This window comes from Battus philenor, unplaced genomic scaffold (assembly GCF_028537555.1).
Source record: "Battus philenor isolate CCGP_79_NKW_IND1 unplaced genomic scaffold, ilBatPhil1.0.hap1 SCAF_7, whole genome shotgun sequence".
NCBI classification, from domain to species: domain Eukaryota; kingdom Metazoa; phylum Arthropoda; class Insecta; order Lepidoptera; family Papilionidae; genus Battus; species Battus philenor.
In genome coordinates, this window is record NW_027181737.1 from 11373688 (window position 1) to 11393146 (window position 19459).

The window sequence follows — 19459 nt, forward strand, 5'->3', positions numbered from 1 at the left end:
TTCAATATATGTCGTAATCAAGCAAAGTATGAATATATTTATAAAAGTATAGAATATACTGAGTATTTTTTTTCAATCACCTTTACCGAATTTTAAAATTATTTTCTTAAATTTATAGATGTAAGTATTGTTTTGAATAATAAATATATTGTTTCAAGTAATATTATAAAATATTATAAACTCAGAATTTAAGTGCTATTATTTTCTTCTAAATCATTGAAAAATAAAATAGATTAATGGACACTCATTAATTATTCTTAAAACTAAGACGATGTGCCTCATTGACATTAATTGGATCGTCGTTCCATTAATTCGCTGAGTTTACCGGGGCTATTCCCTGTGAAGGCCCCAGGAACAAGTTTTCGTTTTAGTCAATGTTTATTAAAGTACATGGATTAGAAACTGCACAGTTCATTGAGATAAGTGTCAATCTTGAGTAATAAAATTCTTCCATTGTATAAACAAGATAAAGTATAAAATAACCATCAATTTCACAACTTTATAAACATTACGTTAGGACAAGAATAAAAGACTTCGAACTTTGTGCAAACTATATTGAAATTCACAGTTAGTTTAACATTATAATTTACATATCAATCAATAAAAACTAAATTTTGCGCTTTTTGTGTCACTTATTTACGAGAAAATTGCCAAAAGAAAACTATCAATTTACACTCCTCTACTGTATGATTGCTTACAGCTTTAAAAGTTTTATAGTGTGAATGTACAGTTAATTTGTCGGCAAATTTCTTGAAAGCTTTTACACCTATTTTTGATTATCACTCTGAAATATAATACATTAATTTTTTTTTAGAATGCGACAGGCGAATTACTTCTCCTAGCACAAATGCTGCAAGAACACATAATAAACAATAAGTAATCCGAATTTTTAAAACGCTTTTGCATAATACATTCTCATAACGCCATTTTTTTGTTTCTAAAATCATTGATATTTGGATAGACTTTACCAAACTTTGGCTGACAGCAGATGTGATATTATGTTCACCTATTTAAAGTTTTATATCTTTAATCAATCACCTTGTATAATACAAGGGATCCCAACACGCTCTGAACTAAAACATCCGTCGTCAAACTTACTCCGGTTTCTCAGTAATTGCTTTTACAAACATCCTTAATACAGTAATTGGAGCAATTCATTCTTAAGTATTGTCACTTAAAATGTTTTATAGAAAAGGGGTTGACAAGTATGTAGTTAATCCGAGCCATTTTTCTAAATTTTTAAATTTTAGCTTCTGAAACTATATGAATTTTTTTAAATATAATTACGTAAAAATTAAAAGTAAAAACCCTCGAAAAGCAGTGTGCCTTGCAAGCCGCAGGTTGGGCCCCCCTGCTGTAGAAGGATTTTTGTACTTATTTTTGTGAGACTTTTATCTCTAATAATACTGAGGTATTACAAGATAGTTAATTGCAAAAATGTATGCAAATTAATAAATAAAATAATTATGCCTACAAATGAGTTACTAATATTATACATAGCTTATACTGCTTGTAATTTCGCTTTGAAAAATTATATTTATACATAATTTTGTTTGCATCCTGTTCGTAACATAACTACGCTAGCAAGTTGTTCGCATGATGGTAAGATATATGCGTTACCCATCTCAATGTGGTTTTATCTAAGCTTTTGTATCACAAGACCTGTTACCGTATATTCTCATAAAACATTATGGTACGATACAATAACCAAGTGATTTCACGAAGAATTCTTTAAACCATCTTGGTTGGTACTATTTATGATTAATCTGTTTAGCTGGAGAAATAATCTTTAAGATTATCATCACTATAGCCTCTCTCAAAAGAGATGTATCGACAATAATTCCTTTTGAATGGTTGAATAAGCATCTTTAAATATTCAGTTTATCATCTGAATTCAAATCGCAAGAATAATTTCTAATAAAAGTATTGTGGCCGTAGTGGGTAGCAATATAGAACTTATTTATATACCTAAAAACAGATTCAGATGATCTTTAAAAGATAAATAATTATGGTTCTTTTGGTACTAAGATTAAAAGCTCCGTCGGCGCAATAAGTTTCATAATTAAACGAAATGCGTGATTTCGTGTCAAATCACGTGCCTGTAGGCGAATTAAGCTTGTAGGCAATTTCCGCGGCATTTTGGAGTCAGCTTAATTTTAATGATATATACAATGTCTAGAAAATTGAATATAATTTTCTATCACAATGAAGATTTGAAAACTCGTGGTATAATAACATTTACATCTTTTATATTGGTATTACATAGTAGTAGTAGTCTAGTAGCAGAATTCAGATTTAAAATACTACCATAACTAAACTACTAATTCAAATAAAATTAAAAAAATAATTGTGCGAAGTTTATAAGGTTTTTGAGTGAAAACTGTGGACCCATCACATAAAATCTAGATTCTAGACTGTCAATACCAATATGCTAATTCTAACTATTATTCGTCGATAAATAAAAACAAATCGAAACTAACGCCTAGTAATGCTTAGTGAAGGTTATTTGATACAAGATTTTCACATAAGATTTCTTACAGTCTTGTTTTCTTGCATGTCATTAAAAATAAATAAATTTCCTATGCAGAGTATTAGAATCCAAGAAGTAAAGTAATAGATATCTCTATGTAGAAAACTACATAAGATTATCTGATATTTTATGTAAGTTTACTTTTTTAAAAGAAACAAAACGTTGTTATATCACTACATATATTAATTAATATGACCAGTCCGTTTTACTGGAAGCCATCTTTATAAGTAATGAAGATACTTCTCATTGTCATTGACAAAAGTGTGTTGACTTTTCTCATTTTCAGCTTCACATTATTGTGTAAATATTATTATATATTATATATCTTGTTGACAAAATTATGCTATTAATATTATTATTAAATTTCGTTCTCTTATTGAATAAGCACGCGTGTGCTATTAACATTACATTTTCTTTTTTTTTTTAGAATGTAAAAGACATCAAATTAATAATCATAAAATGAAATTAATCTATGATAATTTATAAAACCATTGCGAAAGTTGTTTATTTGAAATAAATAGTCTAAAGATAGGCAAAGAGATTAATTATTCAAAGCTTAGTCCGTACTATATAACTATCCCGTTTCCCGTTTAATCGAAGGACATAAAAGTCAAGCGTATAATTCTCGCCGAAGATGACCGCGTTCCTTTAATAATTGATTGGATAGGCAGCTTATAAATTAACAAAGATATCCTAATAATTTTATAAAATAGTTACCAGGGCATTTGGCTGAGTGAACGCCTAACTTAGATCAAAAATACTATAACAATGGAATACCATCTCGATATGCATATGAAAATGCGTTGCATATCCATAAAAACATCAATTTTTCTATAAAATTATACGAAATGTAAATATAAATTTTGTATAGGTTAGATATAAAAGAATCGACTTCATAGAATTAGTAAATCTTTCTATGGACAATGTATACTATTACACAATATGTTACCAGATAATGTTCAGAAAGCTTCTTTTCTTTGCTTCTTCTAGCTAGATTTAATAAATAAATTCAAAAAAGTTTTGCGTTGAAAGATATTACGCTGCAAACCACTTATAGAAGGCAGTACACCTTGGGAATCACTTCGTCTACACTCTTTCAATGTTTCAATAAGCAATCTTTTTATTACTGTTTAGTGAATAAGAAAGAATAAGAATTTATAGCCTATTCTTCTCAAATCATCCGAACAGATGAAAAACTCAACTTGTCATATCAATAGTATTTTAAATAAAGAACTTTAGAACTTTAATTTGAGATAGAATATTTTACAGGCATACCTATCACTGAAACAAGGCATGCCATCTCATTAATCATTAGTTTTTTAAGCTCCACTACACTTTTTTATTAATATAGAATAACGGCCATATAAAAACTAAATGTTACTGTTTGTAGATTTTCTTTCTGTCAAAAGAAATTTAATGGTATAAAGTACATTTAGACAGAAAACTGACAGCTGTGGATGTCAAATGGACATTTGCGACAGCTGTCAGTTATTTTAACTGTTGGTTGATACAGCAACAAATAAACATCACAAAAGTTTACATAAATAACTACTTATTCTTAACTAATCAATTTGGAAAGACTTTACTCGTAAACATGTTTTACCATCATCATGATATCTGGCGATACACATGCATCGCAAGGCATAGATCTCCCCCAAAGATAGAAACCCAAAGAAGAGAGCTATGATGACTGGTCTTACGCTAACTCTTGTTCAGCATTTTCCGATGATCTTAGCTATGTCGTTGGTCCACCTTTCGCGACTTTCTAGAACCTTCCGGCAGCAACAGTCGTCGGTTACACGAATGGAATGTCACATCCACTACTTCACACGTGCAATTCTTCGAGCTAAGTCGATGTCCTTGATTCTTCTGCAGATGTTCTGCTCCTCATTTAATATTTATTGCTCAGAATAATTACAATAATTTAACTTATAATATCACGAACACATATAAACCAAAAAAATAAACGTATAATACGTAATTTTTCTTAATTATTCCGAACGGAATTTGTTAAACATATGTTGTGAAAATATGGTAAACAGGCACAATATTTTACTAACAAGGAAACGTTTTTAATTTCTGTTTTATTGTCAGTTTTTTTTATTTATTACATTTTATTTTAATTCAATTATATAATTAAACTATAGGTATTGCGAAAAAAGTAAACAGAAGTAATTTCCTAAAAAGGTTCGACGTTACAAGAAATTGGTTCGCGTTCTTTCAATACCCTTGGGTATTTGACAATGAACATATGTTTTTCCGTGCTTAGGTATGTTTTCTTAAGAAAGTACATTTTGATCTAACAGTTGATTATGTTACGCCCTCACATAACTCATACATTTAGAGGTACATTCATCGCTTTACAGCTTTTATTACACCTATTTACATAAACCCTGTATAATATGATCACTTTATAATACTTACGTTAATTAATTTTTCATTTGAAATGCGACCGGCCAATAACTTCTAGCAGTACAACATCAGCAGAAACATATAGTAAATAATTTACTTTTAATATGTAGTAATACGAATTTACACGTATTCAGATTTTCGAAATCATTATACTTAGAATAAAATGTACCGTACATTATTTGACATTTAATTATTATAATTCACTGCTTTAAACCTTTTACAACGTTACCAACGAAGTAATTACACGTAGGCTAACAAATTTATAAATATAGATTCTATTTTAATAATGTATTTTGTTGTATAACACAAACTTCTTTTTTAATAATTGATGTTATTAAACGACATACTTTTTATTGGTTCAGATCAAACTATTATACTCATATTATAGATCATACTATTATTTTTAGGAAAAAACTACTTTAATCTCACGCTTTGATCCCATACTAGTTAGTGAAAATATGAATAAAACGTAAACGTTATAAAAACCTTTTTCGATTGAAGACGACGTCAGAAAGGTATTTGACGTTATTCTTTTTTTAAAAACCCTGTCCGTCGCCTTAAGGCATGATCGAAATATATAACTAAACGATTTCCAATAACCTTTTCGGGCTTGTGTTTCTGTTTACTTTAAAAGCAATAACGTTTTGCGGTTCTTATACAAATACCCAACGACGAAAATCTTTTCTGCAATACTAAACTTTTACCATCAATCAAACTTTCACATTGCTAAGACTTTCTGTTTTATTACGAGTTACCGAAACATCCAATAACTATGGGGAGTCTAATAAAATTACTAACTTTTGTTTTCTATACGAAAATGAAACAAAAATATTCAGTTGATACAGAATGTAATGTCTATATTTGACGTCTTAATTTAAAAAAAATCTTATTAACCCTACACAGAGATTATTATGAAATAACACACAGATTTGAATTAAAAATATCTTATTCAGGTATGCATTTATACGCACTATTGAATCGTCGATTATTTTAACATTATTAGTAGTAAGGTAACACCGGCTTGGAATGCTGATCTGTTATCAAAATCCGGCAAGAAACTCAACAGTTGCTCTTTTCAAAAGAAATTTGACAATGCCACGTGTACAATATAATGTCAGACATATAAATGAGTCGACAAACAAAGTTTCACGCATTTTGATCAAATCAAAACTCCAAATTTTTAAAAGGGATCTCGGACAATCCGAAAAACAATTACGAGTAAAAGCAATCACTTTTTGAACCGATACAAATACAATATGAAAATTGAAATGTGTATTTTTGGAGGTTTCGAAGGTCCATTATATATGATTGCCGGTTGACTTTTCACAAAGGCACCTTCTATCCGTATTGTTAACATGACCCCGGTTTCCACAAAGCTTTTTTCTACTATCTGGTTTGAGCAAGCAAGTTATAAAAGCTTTGTCCGCGTCTCTTCAACGAGAATTATAGCGGTGGGTAAACGTAAAGGGGCTTTACCGTACCGTGCCTTATTTTAGACAAAAGGAAAACGTTTAAACAAGAGACGTTCCAAAGACTGTTTAGTTTGTGGCTTACGTCTAGTTGCCGGAATACTGTTTATATTTAATCTTGTGGTGGACAAAATAATTAAATACAGGGTGGACCATTATAAAGCTTACTTTTATTGCTCAATATTTATAACTTTGTGGCTCAGTTCAAGCAGAACAGGAGCCATTGTCACACATCTGTTATAAGTATGGAGGTCCTATTTGCATGAAAAGTCATATAATTTTATATATATTAGTCTAAGCACAACATGCATTTTTTTATTATCAAAAGTGAACTTTGACAATGATAATACAAGCGAGCTTTTAGATAAGTATCTCTGGTAGCAGATTTATGTTTACAGACGTAAATAAAAAATTTAACTCTTGACACATAGTTTTGATAAAATTATCTAACGATAGAACAAAAGTGCGGATTTGAATTTTAAAGAGTATGTCATCTTAATATCTCTTTAAGAATTGCACACAAAGTTTAAAACGGAACCTTGTTCGACCTTGGCTCATTTGAGCTCTATTCTCGACGAATATTTTCTTTTAAATTTACAAGTGTTCGGGATTGTTATTATTAACTCTCTTTTAGAGGTAGTACCATAGAACGGTTTGTTCAAATGGTCACCTAACTTGACCATTTGATTCAAGTGAGGTGAACTCGATGGCTGAACAGTTTTTCGGAGGAAGCTTCCCGAAGCAACTCATCGAAGCTCCGGCCGTGTGTGCAGTCAAATAATCCTATTAAAACCACATGTGTGCTGAGAACGATGGACAAGCGCACAGGTTTGGTGAAAAGAAATCCGCAATCGTTTGCCGATAATTCTCACTACTCACATTCATCGCCAGGCCTTGATTCGTTTCGTGTATTTTTGATGTTTCAATCGAGGGTTACGGGTTCTTGGAAACCAGTAACAGTAGCTCTGCTTTTTGACGTAGCATTTTAAGTTAAAACAAGACTTGTAAAAACAAAGTCACTTTCTTTCGCTTCTTGAACAATTTGAATTTTTCAAGGATGGAGGTTTAGTTACGATAGTCCTTGGAGATTATCTGGGCACTGGCCGTAGGGTGTACGAACACCAAAGCAATTCTCAATACGTCAGTTCTGAATCTCTCCACCTAAGCGCAGTGTAAATAAAATTGTCAACGAGCTTTTACATTAATTATTAAGTTAGTTAAATAATAAAAATGCCTCGACGACGGACGCGCGATGCTCAGTAGACCAGAGCCAACATCGTGACTTAGAAATCCGCACGGCCAATGATTCCCACGGCACCACACTTGTTATTTTCCTTTAAATCAGATAAAACAAAAAGTTACAAAGTTTAACAGATTATTTTAATTATTTAATATCCATATGTTATTCAAATGACCACTGGAGTCCTAAAGTTCTGAAGTGGAGACCACGGACTAGCAGGCGCAGGATAAGGTGTCCACCCACAAGTGAGGCAGAAGTCCTTTATAAGATTATCGGAAGACGCTGGGTACAGGCAACTTTCAACCGGTTCTATTGAAAATCTTTTACCTTCTCGATGTACAGCAGTGGGAGTCATATTGCTGAAATAATGCTGATATTTATTTAGATGGTTGATTCGGAGAGTTAAGGCTGGTTAAAATTATTTTCAGTAATCAAAACATTTTAGTTGTTTTTTTTTTATTATCACACGATCTTAAATATTAATTGATAAAAAATACTATGAGAAAACATCATTGGATCAAAGTTCACTTCTCCATTGGCCACGCTGTAAAGTTTAAACTGGAAACTCCATATTACTAGATTTATGAAGTCGTGGCGTCGTGTTAGGGCACACATTGTTATCGCTGTCGCGAAATATGAATTTCTCAGCATAGTGCTTACGACGAATCGATCTTCTTATATCTAAAATATGTTTGTTCAAGAAGGCATTTACATACGCTTTAGAATCGCCAATCATTTTATTACAACAAGTAGTAAGCTACCACCGACTCGGAACGATGATCTGTTGAGAAAAGCCGGTCAGAAATTCAACACTTGTTCTTTTATACGAATTTTAACAATAATCTTTCGTGTACATTATAATACCAACCATGTAAATAAGTCAACAAACAAAGTTCTGCATATTTCAACGAACTTAAAACTCTTAAATTTATTTCATAGCATACTTTTAATTTTAGATTTAAAATTAAGAAACGGAAGGTCTAAGATAGCTCGTGGAACTTTATTATATATGCGTACACCCATAATTAAAAAGATTTTGTTAACTTTTTCGGACGAAATTTAGGCGATATGATTTTATTTTTATTATTTGTAATTACATAGTATCTGTCTCAATTTTTCATACAAGATTTTAATATGTTATTAAAAATGTATCGTGAAGCAACGGTTAGAATACCAACTTCTTTAAAACATCTCTCAGGGAATCTCTAGCTTTTGAGTCATAACTAGCCTGTACAGCTTTCTTCTGTAAAATACTGATAGGATATCGGCGGCACTATCCCATTATAAAATAACGTAAGAGAGAACGCTATGAAAATAACTAAAATAAATGAGTCGAGCTATATTAACGTGTTAATTGCCTTACCTTTTTTCATTGCAAAGACGGCCGAGCTGGGGTTACCCACGAGTGGGAAATGGGGTTCCACTGAAATTTCTTATCCAAAATAATGCCCAAGAAAACCGTCGAATCAGTCTGCTCTAACAATTAATTATTAGGTAAGCAAAATTTTGACTGTTTACTTTAGAAAATGTAAACTGAATACACTGGGTCTTCTTAGCATTTGATACTAAATTATTAATTTCAAACCAATCAAGAACAATTGATATTGCACTGTTGACTTCATTATGATCACTCCTATTACCTTCAATTTTATGTGAGGTATCATCAGCAGGTCAAGCCTGATCTCCACATTATTGATTCGATTTCTTCTTTCTATAGTATAATTTATATGTATATAAAAATCGGTGGTACAAATTTATACATAAATGTTTTTTTTTTTCACTTGTAAGTACTTTTAACTACTACAGGTAATAAGAGCATCATTGATTCGAGAAATATTGGGTCAAATAAGTGGTACAATCAACGATTTCAAAGTGATCAACGTCACACATGTAATGATCCATGATTAAAAAATCTTGGGAATTACCGCACTGTAATATGTGAACAGTATCTCTTACACATTTAACTTATATCATCATATTCTAGTATAAATAAAGGCCTATTGTGATGTTTAATGTAGATAGAAGTCATCATCATTATCATTTTAACCGTTGTACGTCCACAGCTGGAGATTATACACCTCTAGATTTTAAATAGGACCGGTAGAAAGCGCCTCTTATTCTGTAAGTGTCGTATTCCAAATGAATTAAAAGTTTATGGAATTTTAATCTAAATTCTTTCACTGGATCACTAATTAACCGAGCCATCCCATTAAATGCAAAAACCATTTTTTTAAATCACTGCTTTCAGTCTAAAGTCGCACTCGACGCTGGAAACTGAAAGTGGGTAACAATTAAATAATAAAAATTGCAATTCTGTAGGAAAAAAGAATAATTTATTCATTAGAGTATAAAAATTATACCTAGCAAAATTACAAACAAAAAATACCATTACATTCATTGACTTCATAAATTAAGGTACGTATAATATGCGGAGTATCATAATTAGCTATGTAATGACGCAGTTATAAAATGTGTTTTATTTTTACCCTGAACAGCAAAGTATGACGGAATATTTAAAACAAAAACATAAAAATAATCTTTTATCGGGATTCCTATTAAGAAAAAGGTAAATATATTTATATACTATAATTTAATAAAAAAATATTAAAAATTGATTAGTTATTTCACTTTATGATTATTTTTCACGTGTTCTAAAATTGTTATAACAAGGATTCAAATTGCAACAAAATAAGGCGTCTAAATGAATAGAATACGATATTTCAAAATAACGTTTGATTAGAAACATATCACTCAGTAGTTGCACTATGTTACCAGTGTTTTAAACACTATATATGAAATAAAATTTATGCGTATGTAAAAATATTATGATAACATACATTCTTTTTAACGCAATCACAGCAAAAACGATCCATAATATTTTCAACAATTTTCCAATCAAATTGAATCACAATAGGTACGCACGCATACAGTACCAAAAAATATATCAACTTTTCTTTTTAAATCACAGATATTCTCCCACCAATAAAACATTGTTATAAAGCAGATACATCAGATTTACGCGAATCTTGTAACATATTAAAGCCAACATTACATGAGTTTTTTCAGATATTATCTGTAGCAAAACAGCTTTTTAAAATTAGAACAATACTTTTATACAATGATATGCACTTTCCCTAACCTGTTATGATATAATTGTTCATTTTTATTTCTTTCTCCGTCAAAAGAATAATACTTCTTCGAACAATGATTAATACATAGAGAAACAATATTTAGTATATAGGAAAATAGATGTGTTAAATATTTCTTTTATAGCTGAGGTATTAGGTGAAGAGACATAAAAGCTATTTTTTATTAAAGACCATCAAGGTCGGCTTTTGTTGCGGTAATTTAAAATGTTTTTATTAAAATCGAACTGTTCTCAACGTTTCATATATTGCCAGTGGCATTGGTGGAACTTCGTACGTTTAATATTAATAATATTGTTGAGTTCTTTCAAGATGTACATCAGTCTTTATTTCCATATCTGAAGAAACGAGTTCGTTTAATTTGATTGATTACCTATAACTAATCCCGTATCTAGTGGCTAGTTGCGGTGTGTGCGTGGAAGCGACAGCTAACAGTAAAGGGACATCGTTGACATCGATGTTGAGACACTTTGTGAGTGTTGCTATATCGCAAAAATCCGTTGTCATGAGCAAATCGGCTAGAGTTTTCGACAGCACGCATAGTTCTCGAAGTTTACCCTCCAGATATAATATGCACTGGAAAAAAAAACATTAATTAAAATCTATAAGTATAGCATTTTTCAACAAGAATTATGAGTAGTTATAATGTTATAAAAATCTTTAACAAAATGGCGCGTTTAACTTTCAAGGCTGCAATCCTTTCAGAAAACTCTACGTTCTACTTTCAACATAGGTTTATAGATAGTTCATAACCATTGAATAACCAGAGAGGCCAGTTAAGTGTACTTTCGAGAAATTATACAGTCAGGGTTTTGTGAGTAAAAATTAATTTCACTACCTGATCGACAAATAGCACCGTCACATACAAGTCATATGTAGACTGTATAAGGAGATCACTGAAAAGTGATGCGATCATTTATCTTTTCTATTAGAATGTAATGCCAATATATAGTTAAAATGAAAGGCCAATTCTAGAAGTATAGCCGGCAGAGACAGATAAAAAACTTTAAATAATTTTAAAATGAAGTAATTCGAATTTCAGAAACCATTTTTTATTACTATATTATTATTCGTTGTTATTATACGTTATTATTTCTGAAATAGGCTATTTTTTGATAATATGATGTAATACGTAAATTAACAGCGATATATTTATTTCTTTACGTCAAACATAAAATTGATCATATGTACAATAAAAAGTATGTTAAGAGGTAGTTCAACTGCCAAAAGTTGGACTTATGCCACGCCACACAAACATTGTATCTACCTGTTGCACGAGGCGGGTTCTATTTTTAATAATACACACCTGATAGGCGGGTACTTTAGCGTGTTGCATCATGACCGGCAGGGCATCCAGCATACCCCCTACCAGTGGAGACATACCACCCCAACCGCAGTCTCGGCCCACGACACGCACCTCCCTACAATTAACAATAACAATTATCTTTACTTTTATAAAGATTAGTATAAAATTTTTTGAGGCCTTGATATTAGCCTAACTAGCGTGTCGGTACAAGAAATTGAATTACATAATAATTAAAATTTCTAAAGAGATTACACAAAAAAATTAACAATGCGCTTGCTTTTGGTGGGAGTGAATGTTCGTTTACTTATGTGTGTGTATGCTTTTTGATAATGGTAATGTACTTTTGACCATAAATTGTGTTAACTTGATGTGGGTCCATCTTAGCCACAATAAATAGGTAAGGCTTTTTAAAATGTAAAATACTTTGAAAGTACGACGAAAGCTATGAATAAAATACTTGATTTAGTAACTAGTAACAAAAACTCTTATAGCAACGCGTATGTAGTACAGCTGCAGAGACCATTATAACCTGCTTAAATGGCCTCCGGGTATAATTTCTTATAACCAATGAACACAGATTTTTTAACCACCAAACTGATATATATTAACTGTTATTTATATTTCCTATTGGAAATTTAAAAGGGGGGGTGAAAAGACGATGATCCTATTTATAATCGCCCCTTATATATATGATTTCACATAAACTTCTCTAGTTATGTCAATTAAATAATTATCATAAAAATCAATTTTGAAAAAGTTCGTATAAGAAATATTTACAAAACCGAGATGTCGTTAGTACATTAACATGTGTTGTGTGCACTATTCAGTTCCTAATGAAAGAGGATTGTGACCCGCTATCTTACGACTGTGTTGTTTTTTCTGATAGTTGTGTTTATATGTTTGTCTTGTAGCTTCACTAAAAGACATGTCTAGAGTTTTTAAATAATATTTTAATTGTATTTTTAAGTATAGCAAAGCCACTGCACATCGCTGGTGTGTCGGATGACCTTTGGGGCTAAACGTTCCCAATCAGTTGGACATGGTTAAGGTCGAGATAAGTCGCTGCAAGAGGGCAGCGCAAGACTGGTCATCGAGACGATCTTTGGGGGAGGCAGGCCTACGCTATGCAGTGGGCGTCTATCGGCTATAAAAAAGAGGAAGCCATACGACTGACTTAATTCAACTCGTTTCTTTATTTGCTTTTCTTGACATGTCAATATATTTATTATAAAAACAAAATAAATACGTCATTGATTGAAAAAGCAAGGATATTACCGAACAATTAACTGGATAAATAATTCATAAACAACCATTGAATAACCCACCATGTACTGATATCTCCAACTATGGCAACCGCTTGCGTGGGCACATCTATTGTTCTGTTCAGGTACGTTGTCAGCTCTAGATCTCGTCGTAGTTCATTTTCCCAAGTTTTAGGGTTTGAGATTGTTCCTGGAATAAAAATAAAATAAATTACAAACATACTACGCTATATTGATAGTAAACACAATAAAATAAACATGAATATTACTGTAATCTTTTAAATATACCAATCGTTTGAACGCGATTAATTTAGTAGTTATCTGTAAATATGTACTATCAAATTGCCAATAAAGTATTAATATCTAATGGCTACAATATTTTCAGATCGAAGCAAGGTATTTGCAATAGAAAATAAATTTCAACAAAACACATACCTTGTAAAATTAAATCAGGATTATAATGTTCGGTGACGCCACCTAGTAGAGATGCGTCGAAACCAGAACGCACCTGGCCTTTGTGCAACCGACAACAGAGGCTCGGCACAGGGAATTCTAATACTTCTTGCACTGCGCATAGTCGGTTTGATGCCGCGAGAGAACTGTCGGTGTTTTTTTTTAAGTTCACGATGATCGTGTTCTCCTTTCGTTTCCTGACGAACGACTTCAGCGATTTCTCCCGCTCGTCTTCACCGGCCACCGTCACCTTAGCGAACTGCGGCTCCGACTGCCGGGGCATGTCGTTCATGAACTCCATTTCGGAGGCGTTGGTGGGCGTCTGAAGCAGCGATTCCATCAGCTGACACTTGTAACAAGACTCGCACCTCTCTTCCTGTATCGGCGGAACGATCGTTGGGTCGAACTGGAAGTTGTCCAGTTTTAAGTTACCCGGCTTCCCTATATAATGTCTGTCTAATATCTCTAAGTTTTTGCTCTTCATATAATTAGTGACTATCTGTGGGTACTTATCGAATTCAAACTTAAAACCGGAATGTTTTATTGGTTTGGAATGTTGAAGTGTTTGTCGGCAGCATTTTGACGGGCTGTCGGCGCTGCAAGATTTGTTTTGATCACAGTTTTCTTTGGTAATCGCCAAACTCTCGTCTGGCAACTCCGCGGTGACGGGTTCGTTAACTCTTAAAGACTTCTTTACACTTTTCCCGCCATTCGATTTATTCTTCAAACCAACAAGTTTTTCGTCGTCGCCCAACACAAAAACAACCTTTTCTGATTCCGAATCCGACCCGGAAGAGTTCTGAATTGAATCCGTAGACTCTTTCAATGAGATCAATATCGTGGGGTTCCTTCTGAGCTGGCTGGCCGATTTCTCCGCGCAATCCATCGGCTCTGAGTTAATAGAGAGCTTCCCATTAATATTAGAGAGCGTCGCCGACCGCTTGAGGCTGACGTCGCTCGGCACTAACGTACTAACACAACTACCACTACTATGAGTATTCGCTAACGGCACTTCCAAACTGTCCCGCGACTTGAACTGTCTTAAACTGTTGTTACATGTTTCGCTTTTATTTAGGCCAACATTCGAGGGGACTTTAAGACTTGTGACTTTGCTCTCTTGGCATTCACAATCCTCGTATTGGAATTCGGTCCTTGTGACGTCACCACAACGGACGAAATAAGTTAACACGGCGAGTAGCTTGTTCACGAATTGTGTGTTCGTAGAACCCGCGATGATGGTCCTGGCCGCTCTGGGGGGGAAGCCGATGCTTCCGCAGAGATCTCCCAGCTGCGCCCAAAGTGCATTATATGGACGGCGACATTCGGCTAAGGCCGACTTCGTTTGTGCGCTCTGGGGGTCGATGGCATCATAAGGGCTGACTGTTGTGACCCATCCGAGGTGGTGAGTGAGAACGTTCGTGAGTAGAGTGCTGATGAAACTGAAACAAATTAAATATAACCTCAATAATTTAGTAAAACATAGTGGAAGAAATATATACCTACGTTATGACTATGGAAATAAGAAACTGAAATAACAAAAAACTATTATTTCATTTTTATGTACCAAAAAGATGAATAATGTAATTACAATAATATAGAAAACAAAAAAATAAGTATTGAACATGAATACTAATTTTAAAACCCATCGCTAAATTAGATACAAAACCAATTTGCACAATTCGCGAACATTCATACGCGGGAATCACGTAAAAAATACGTAAACACTTACTTTATAAATAGCCAAAGACAACATGCTCAGACTAAAAATAAACATAACTTACAATATGACAGCTTCATTCACACGTTTCGTAATTACCGGTCAAACGGAAATAACTCAAAGACGTGCGACTTTTTTGAATTTAGTCAACTTATTAATTGATGGACAGCTCTGGATGTGGGCCAGACGTACGCCGTACGTCTTCCTTGAAGATTTATTGTAATACATAAATTAATTATCAAGATTAAGAATGTTTACTTGCTGACTTTGCTTATTTTTAAATTATTTCTGGTAAGCTTTCTGAAATAGCAGTGTGAAGGTCACATAGCGGGTAGAATAGATGGCTGTTAGAGCCTTAAGGTTCTGGAGTGAAGATCACGGATCAGCGAGTGCAACGCAGGACATCTCTACACAAGGTGAACACAAACGACCTTGTGAAGGTCGTAGAAAGACACTGCATGCAAGTCACTTTCCACCGGGGGAAGCATATGTGCCAGCAGTGGACGTCGGCGATTAGAAAAGAACCTTAATTATAGACTCTTTACTACCGGCCGTATTAAAAAGGTATAATTACCTCTATTTACGCTATTATAAAAAAATATTAGCCTATAGAAAGCGCTTACCCTTAAAATCATGTGATTCGCTCCATCGACAAAACGGTCTTAATAAAATTAGTGCGTCAGGGCGAGCCGCGAAAAAATTCGCGTTTCACATTTACATTGTAATATTTTTACCACTCGACTAAATCACGTGATTCCATTCCTATCACAAGTTCGATTACGACATTATCAAATCTTTTAATAGAATTTGAATTCCGAACCGTCACGAGTCGCGATTTATTTGAGATATTGCATGTACGAGACGATAAGATATCATTATCCTTCTACTCAGGTGAAGAAAACAAAGATTACAATAATAAATCTCGTTTAAGTCGTTTTAAAAAGGGCATACGATAACACAATACAAATGTTATTTAAGACAAATGCCGTTACAATATATCACTTTTGAATGGAGAATTTTAAATTTGACATTTATTCTTTACGCCATAATTTTTAATGATTAGCCAATTTTTAATATATAATTATCGAATTTGAACACATTATTACAATCAATACGTGTAACATTTATTTTAAAACGTACTTTATTTTTGTGTTTTAACTAAAAGTGTCCAGTAACATAAATCGGATTTCAAATTCAAATAAAAACTACTCTAAATAAACATTAATTTTAATAAAAATTAAAAACAATGACTGTGCAGATTTAATCCTTTTAAAAACGACATTCTATTTATTAACAAATGCATGAATTTCTTTTTGTTTCTTCTTATATTTCCTACGTTACTATTGTACGTAAGAGGACATTCAAATGCATCTTATATCAGATGCGGTAAATTCAATGACATCTTTTACTCGACATATGGGCTGAAGAAATGTGTTAATTAAGGGCAAAAAGTTGAGAGGTATTACCGACATGACAAATCAAACATAGATACGAATAGATTGGAAAATATAGTCTAATGCTTTTATCAAATTTAAATAAGATAAAATTACAAAAAATCAAGAAATTAAGTTTATACCAAATGAGATCGATATATTTATATGTAATATACATATCTAATTAGTCTAATTCTATAAAAAAAGGACAAACAAAATTTTCCTATTCTAGATTTTCAAAGGAGCTATGGGATCCAATTACACCGCAAAGAATTAATTTGTAAACGGTGTAAATGTATGAAATAGTCATGGAAATTTTCTAATATTTATATTTACAAACCGGAATGACTATATCAATGATATAATGCAACAAAGCATCTTGATAGCTAACGTCAGTCATATGCAAAGATAATGCGCAACTAACGACACGAATGAATGACAAGAGTCACAGAGCACATTAGCCGCGTGACAGAGACTTTGCACACTAGAATGGGACGTATGGAAACTTTCACCAACAGTTTCGCACTCTAAATAGAAACTGTCTAATGACGTGCGCTGCCACAGTGTAGTGACGATGACGAAGTGCGCGGAGCAAAATGAACGTTTCGGAAGGGCATTTGAAAGACTAACAATATTTTGACAATAATTTGACGGTCAGACAGCCTGGCGAATAACATCCGGGCCAAATCTACACGAGTTTTACGTCTTTAAATTCCTCTGCTATGATTTTGGCTATAATTTCGTCACGGCTTTTAATAATATTAGTCGTGATTTATTACATGATAGTACTGCAATTAATAATATTATTTAATAATTATAATACAATGGTAACATAAGAAGGTATTAATTAAGTCATCATTGTATATTATATCTGTATTGTTGTTTAAAATATTTAATAATCGCGAAAAGATGCAAAAACATGGAATCAAAATATTAATTACGTGATTAATTTTTTACCCTTTAAAATAATTTTGAGTTAAAGAATTTAATGTAGCAAAAATAAATAAAATCAAATTACTGTTCCGATCCTACCTTAATTCCATAAATAGCAATAACTTGCAACCGACTTGTGACTAGCAATCGTAAGTTGCGGGTGCTATTCCCGGAATACAGTATTACATAATTCACACTTTATGCATTTATTATATAGGATTGCCACCGCACACAAATAAGTTTCCAGATGCGCAGCAACGTCCTCTACGTACCGTAATACCACACAGCAATCGATTACGGTATATCCCTACATTGATATCTTTGGCCTACGCCTTACAATAAGCGTCTATGGGCTGAAACGACGACAACGAGCAATAATAAATTCCATTCTTTAACTACGACTAAACATTTATAAAACAAACACTTTCCTGTAAAAAAATAATTTTTCAAATCGTTAAACTAAGCTGGCAACGATACAATAAACTGTCTTCGCGGATATAGGAAATTTATAACAGGAAAATAATATGACATACAGATGAATATCGTCATCTTAACAAATAAATATATTAGAGGCGTATTAAACTGGCGAACATCCAAATATTCTTCAGCGACAATAGCTTTCATGATTACTGTATACATCCTCCAGATTAATCTTTATTATAGCATAAATTCAGTCGTAAAATCATGTCTACATTTTTATGGTTCAATAATGAAACAAAATATGAAATGAGAATTTTGATTTAGACTTAGTTGATGTGAGTGTGGTGCCCTGGAGGGTAATTAACACATTCTTGACCGGTCAAGAGTCAACTCGTGTTTTTAAAGCCGAGCGTTGCTGACCGGCCACGAGTAAGGTCGTGATAGCTTTTTTTGCATCTCTATTGGCGGACATGCAGTGCAATTGTTGGAAAATGTAATACAATCTGATTCTCTCGCTTATAAAAGCAGCCAAATCTTATTTTGTAAAAAATATTTTATAAATAAAAAAAACGATGATGGAACGTTATGAAGAATCTTTCCATGAATTACACGCAGATGCTTTATCTGACTATCCGAGTGGTGAGGTAACTGTATAAATGATACTGTATCAGAAGAGAGCGACTCTGATATTAGACCACCAAAATATCAAAAAAGAAATATTATAGCATCATATAGTAACGACGATTTGAAAGAAGAGTGAAACGAACATGATATTATACCAAACTTACAGAATTATTGAAATGTTCCTGGTGCAACTATTGAACTGGTGACGCTACGACCATCAGTGGAATAACGGCTTTATTTTATGATGGAGTTGTTTTTGATTTAGACGTTACGCAGACCAATTTTTTCATTCACAAATTAAACAGTTACATAAAATTTATGCCAAAATGGTACCCGGCTGGTGACACGCGATAAATTTTCAGTAAAATTTCCGGTCAATAATGTGCTAATTATTGAGTTAACACCTGCTTTTTGTAAAGCAGTAGTAATGCAACTAAAAGACGTTAAAAAACTTTGAATTCTCTGGCGTCGGGTCAGATCCGTATTGTCCACTAAAGTTAATCTGGGCAAGAGA

The 19459-nt window shown here is 32.8% G+C and overlaps 1 protein-coding gene across 5 annotated transcripts in view; it reads right to left on the bottom strand.

Annotated features, from left to right (window-relative positions):
- Positions 1 to 10033: 10033 nt before the first annotated feature.
- The window catches only part of LOC137930788 (folliculin-interacting protein 1), a 33562-nt gene continuing 24136 nt past the window's right edge, over positions 10034 to 19459 (bottom strand). For all 5 annotated transcript variants that reach the window (XM_068774079.1, XM_068774080.1, XM_068774081.1 and 2 more), the window contains 4 exons: positions 13801 to 15257; positions 13429 to 13555; positions 12104 to 12218; positions 10034 to 11373 (listed from right to left, as the gene is read on the bottom strand). In XM_068774079.1, coding sequence (XP_068630180.1) covers positions 11167 to 11373; positions 12104 to 12218; positions 13429 to 13555; positions 13801 to 15257 — 1906 coding nt within the window. In that variant the 3' untranslated portion in view covers positions 10034 to 11166. The remainder of the gene's footprint in view (positions 11374 to 12103; positions 12219 to 13428; positions 13556 to 13800; positions 15258 to 19459) is intronic.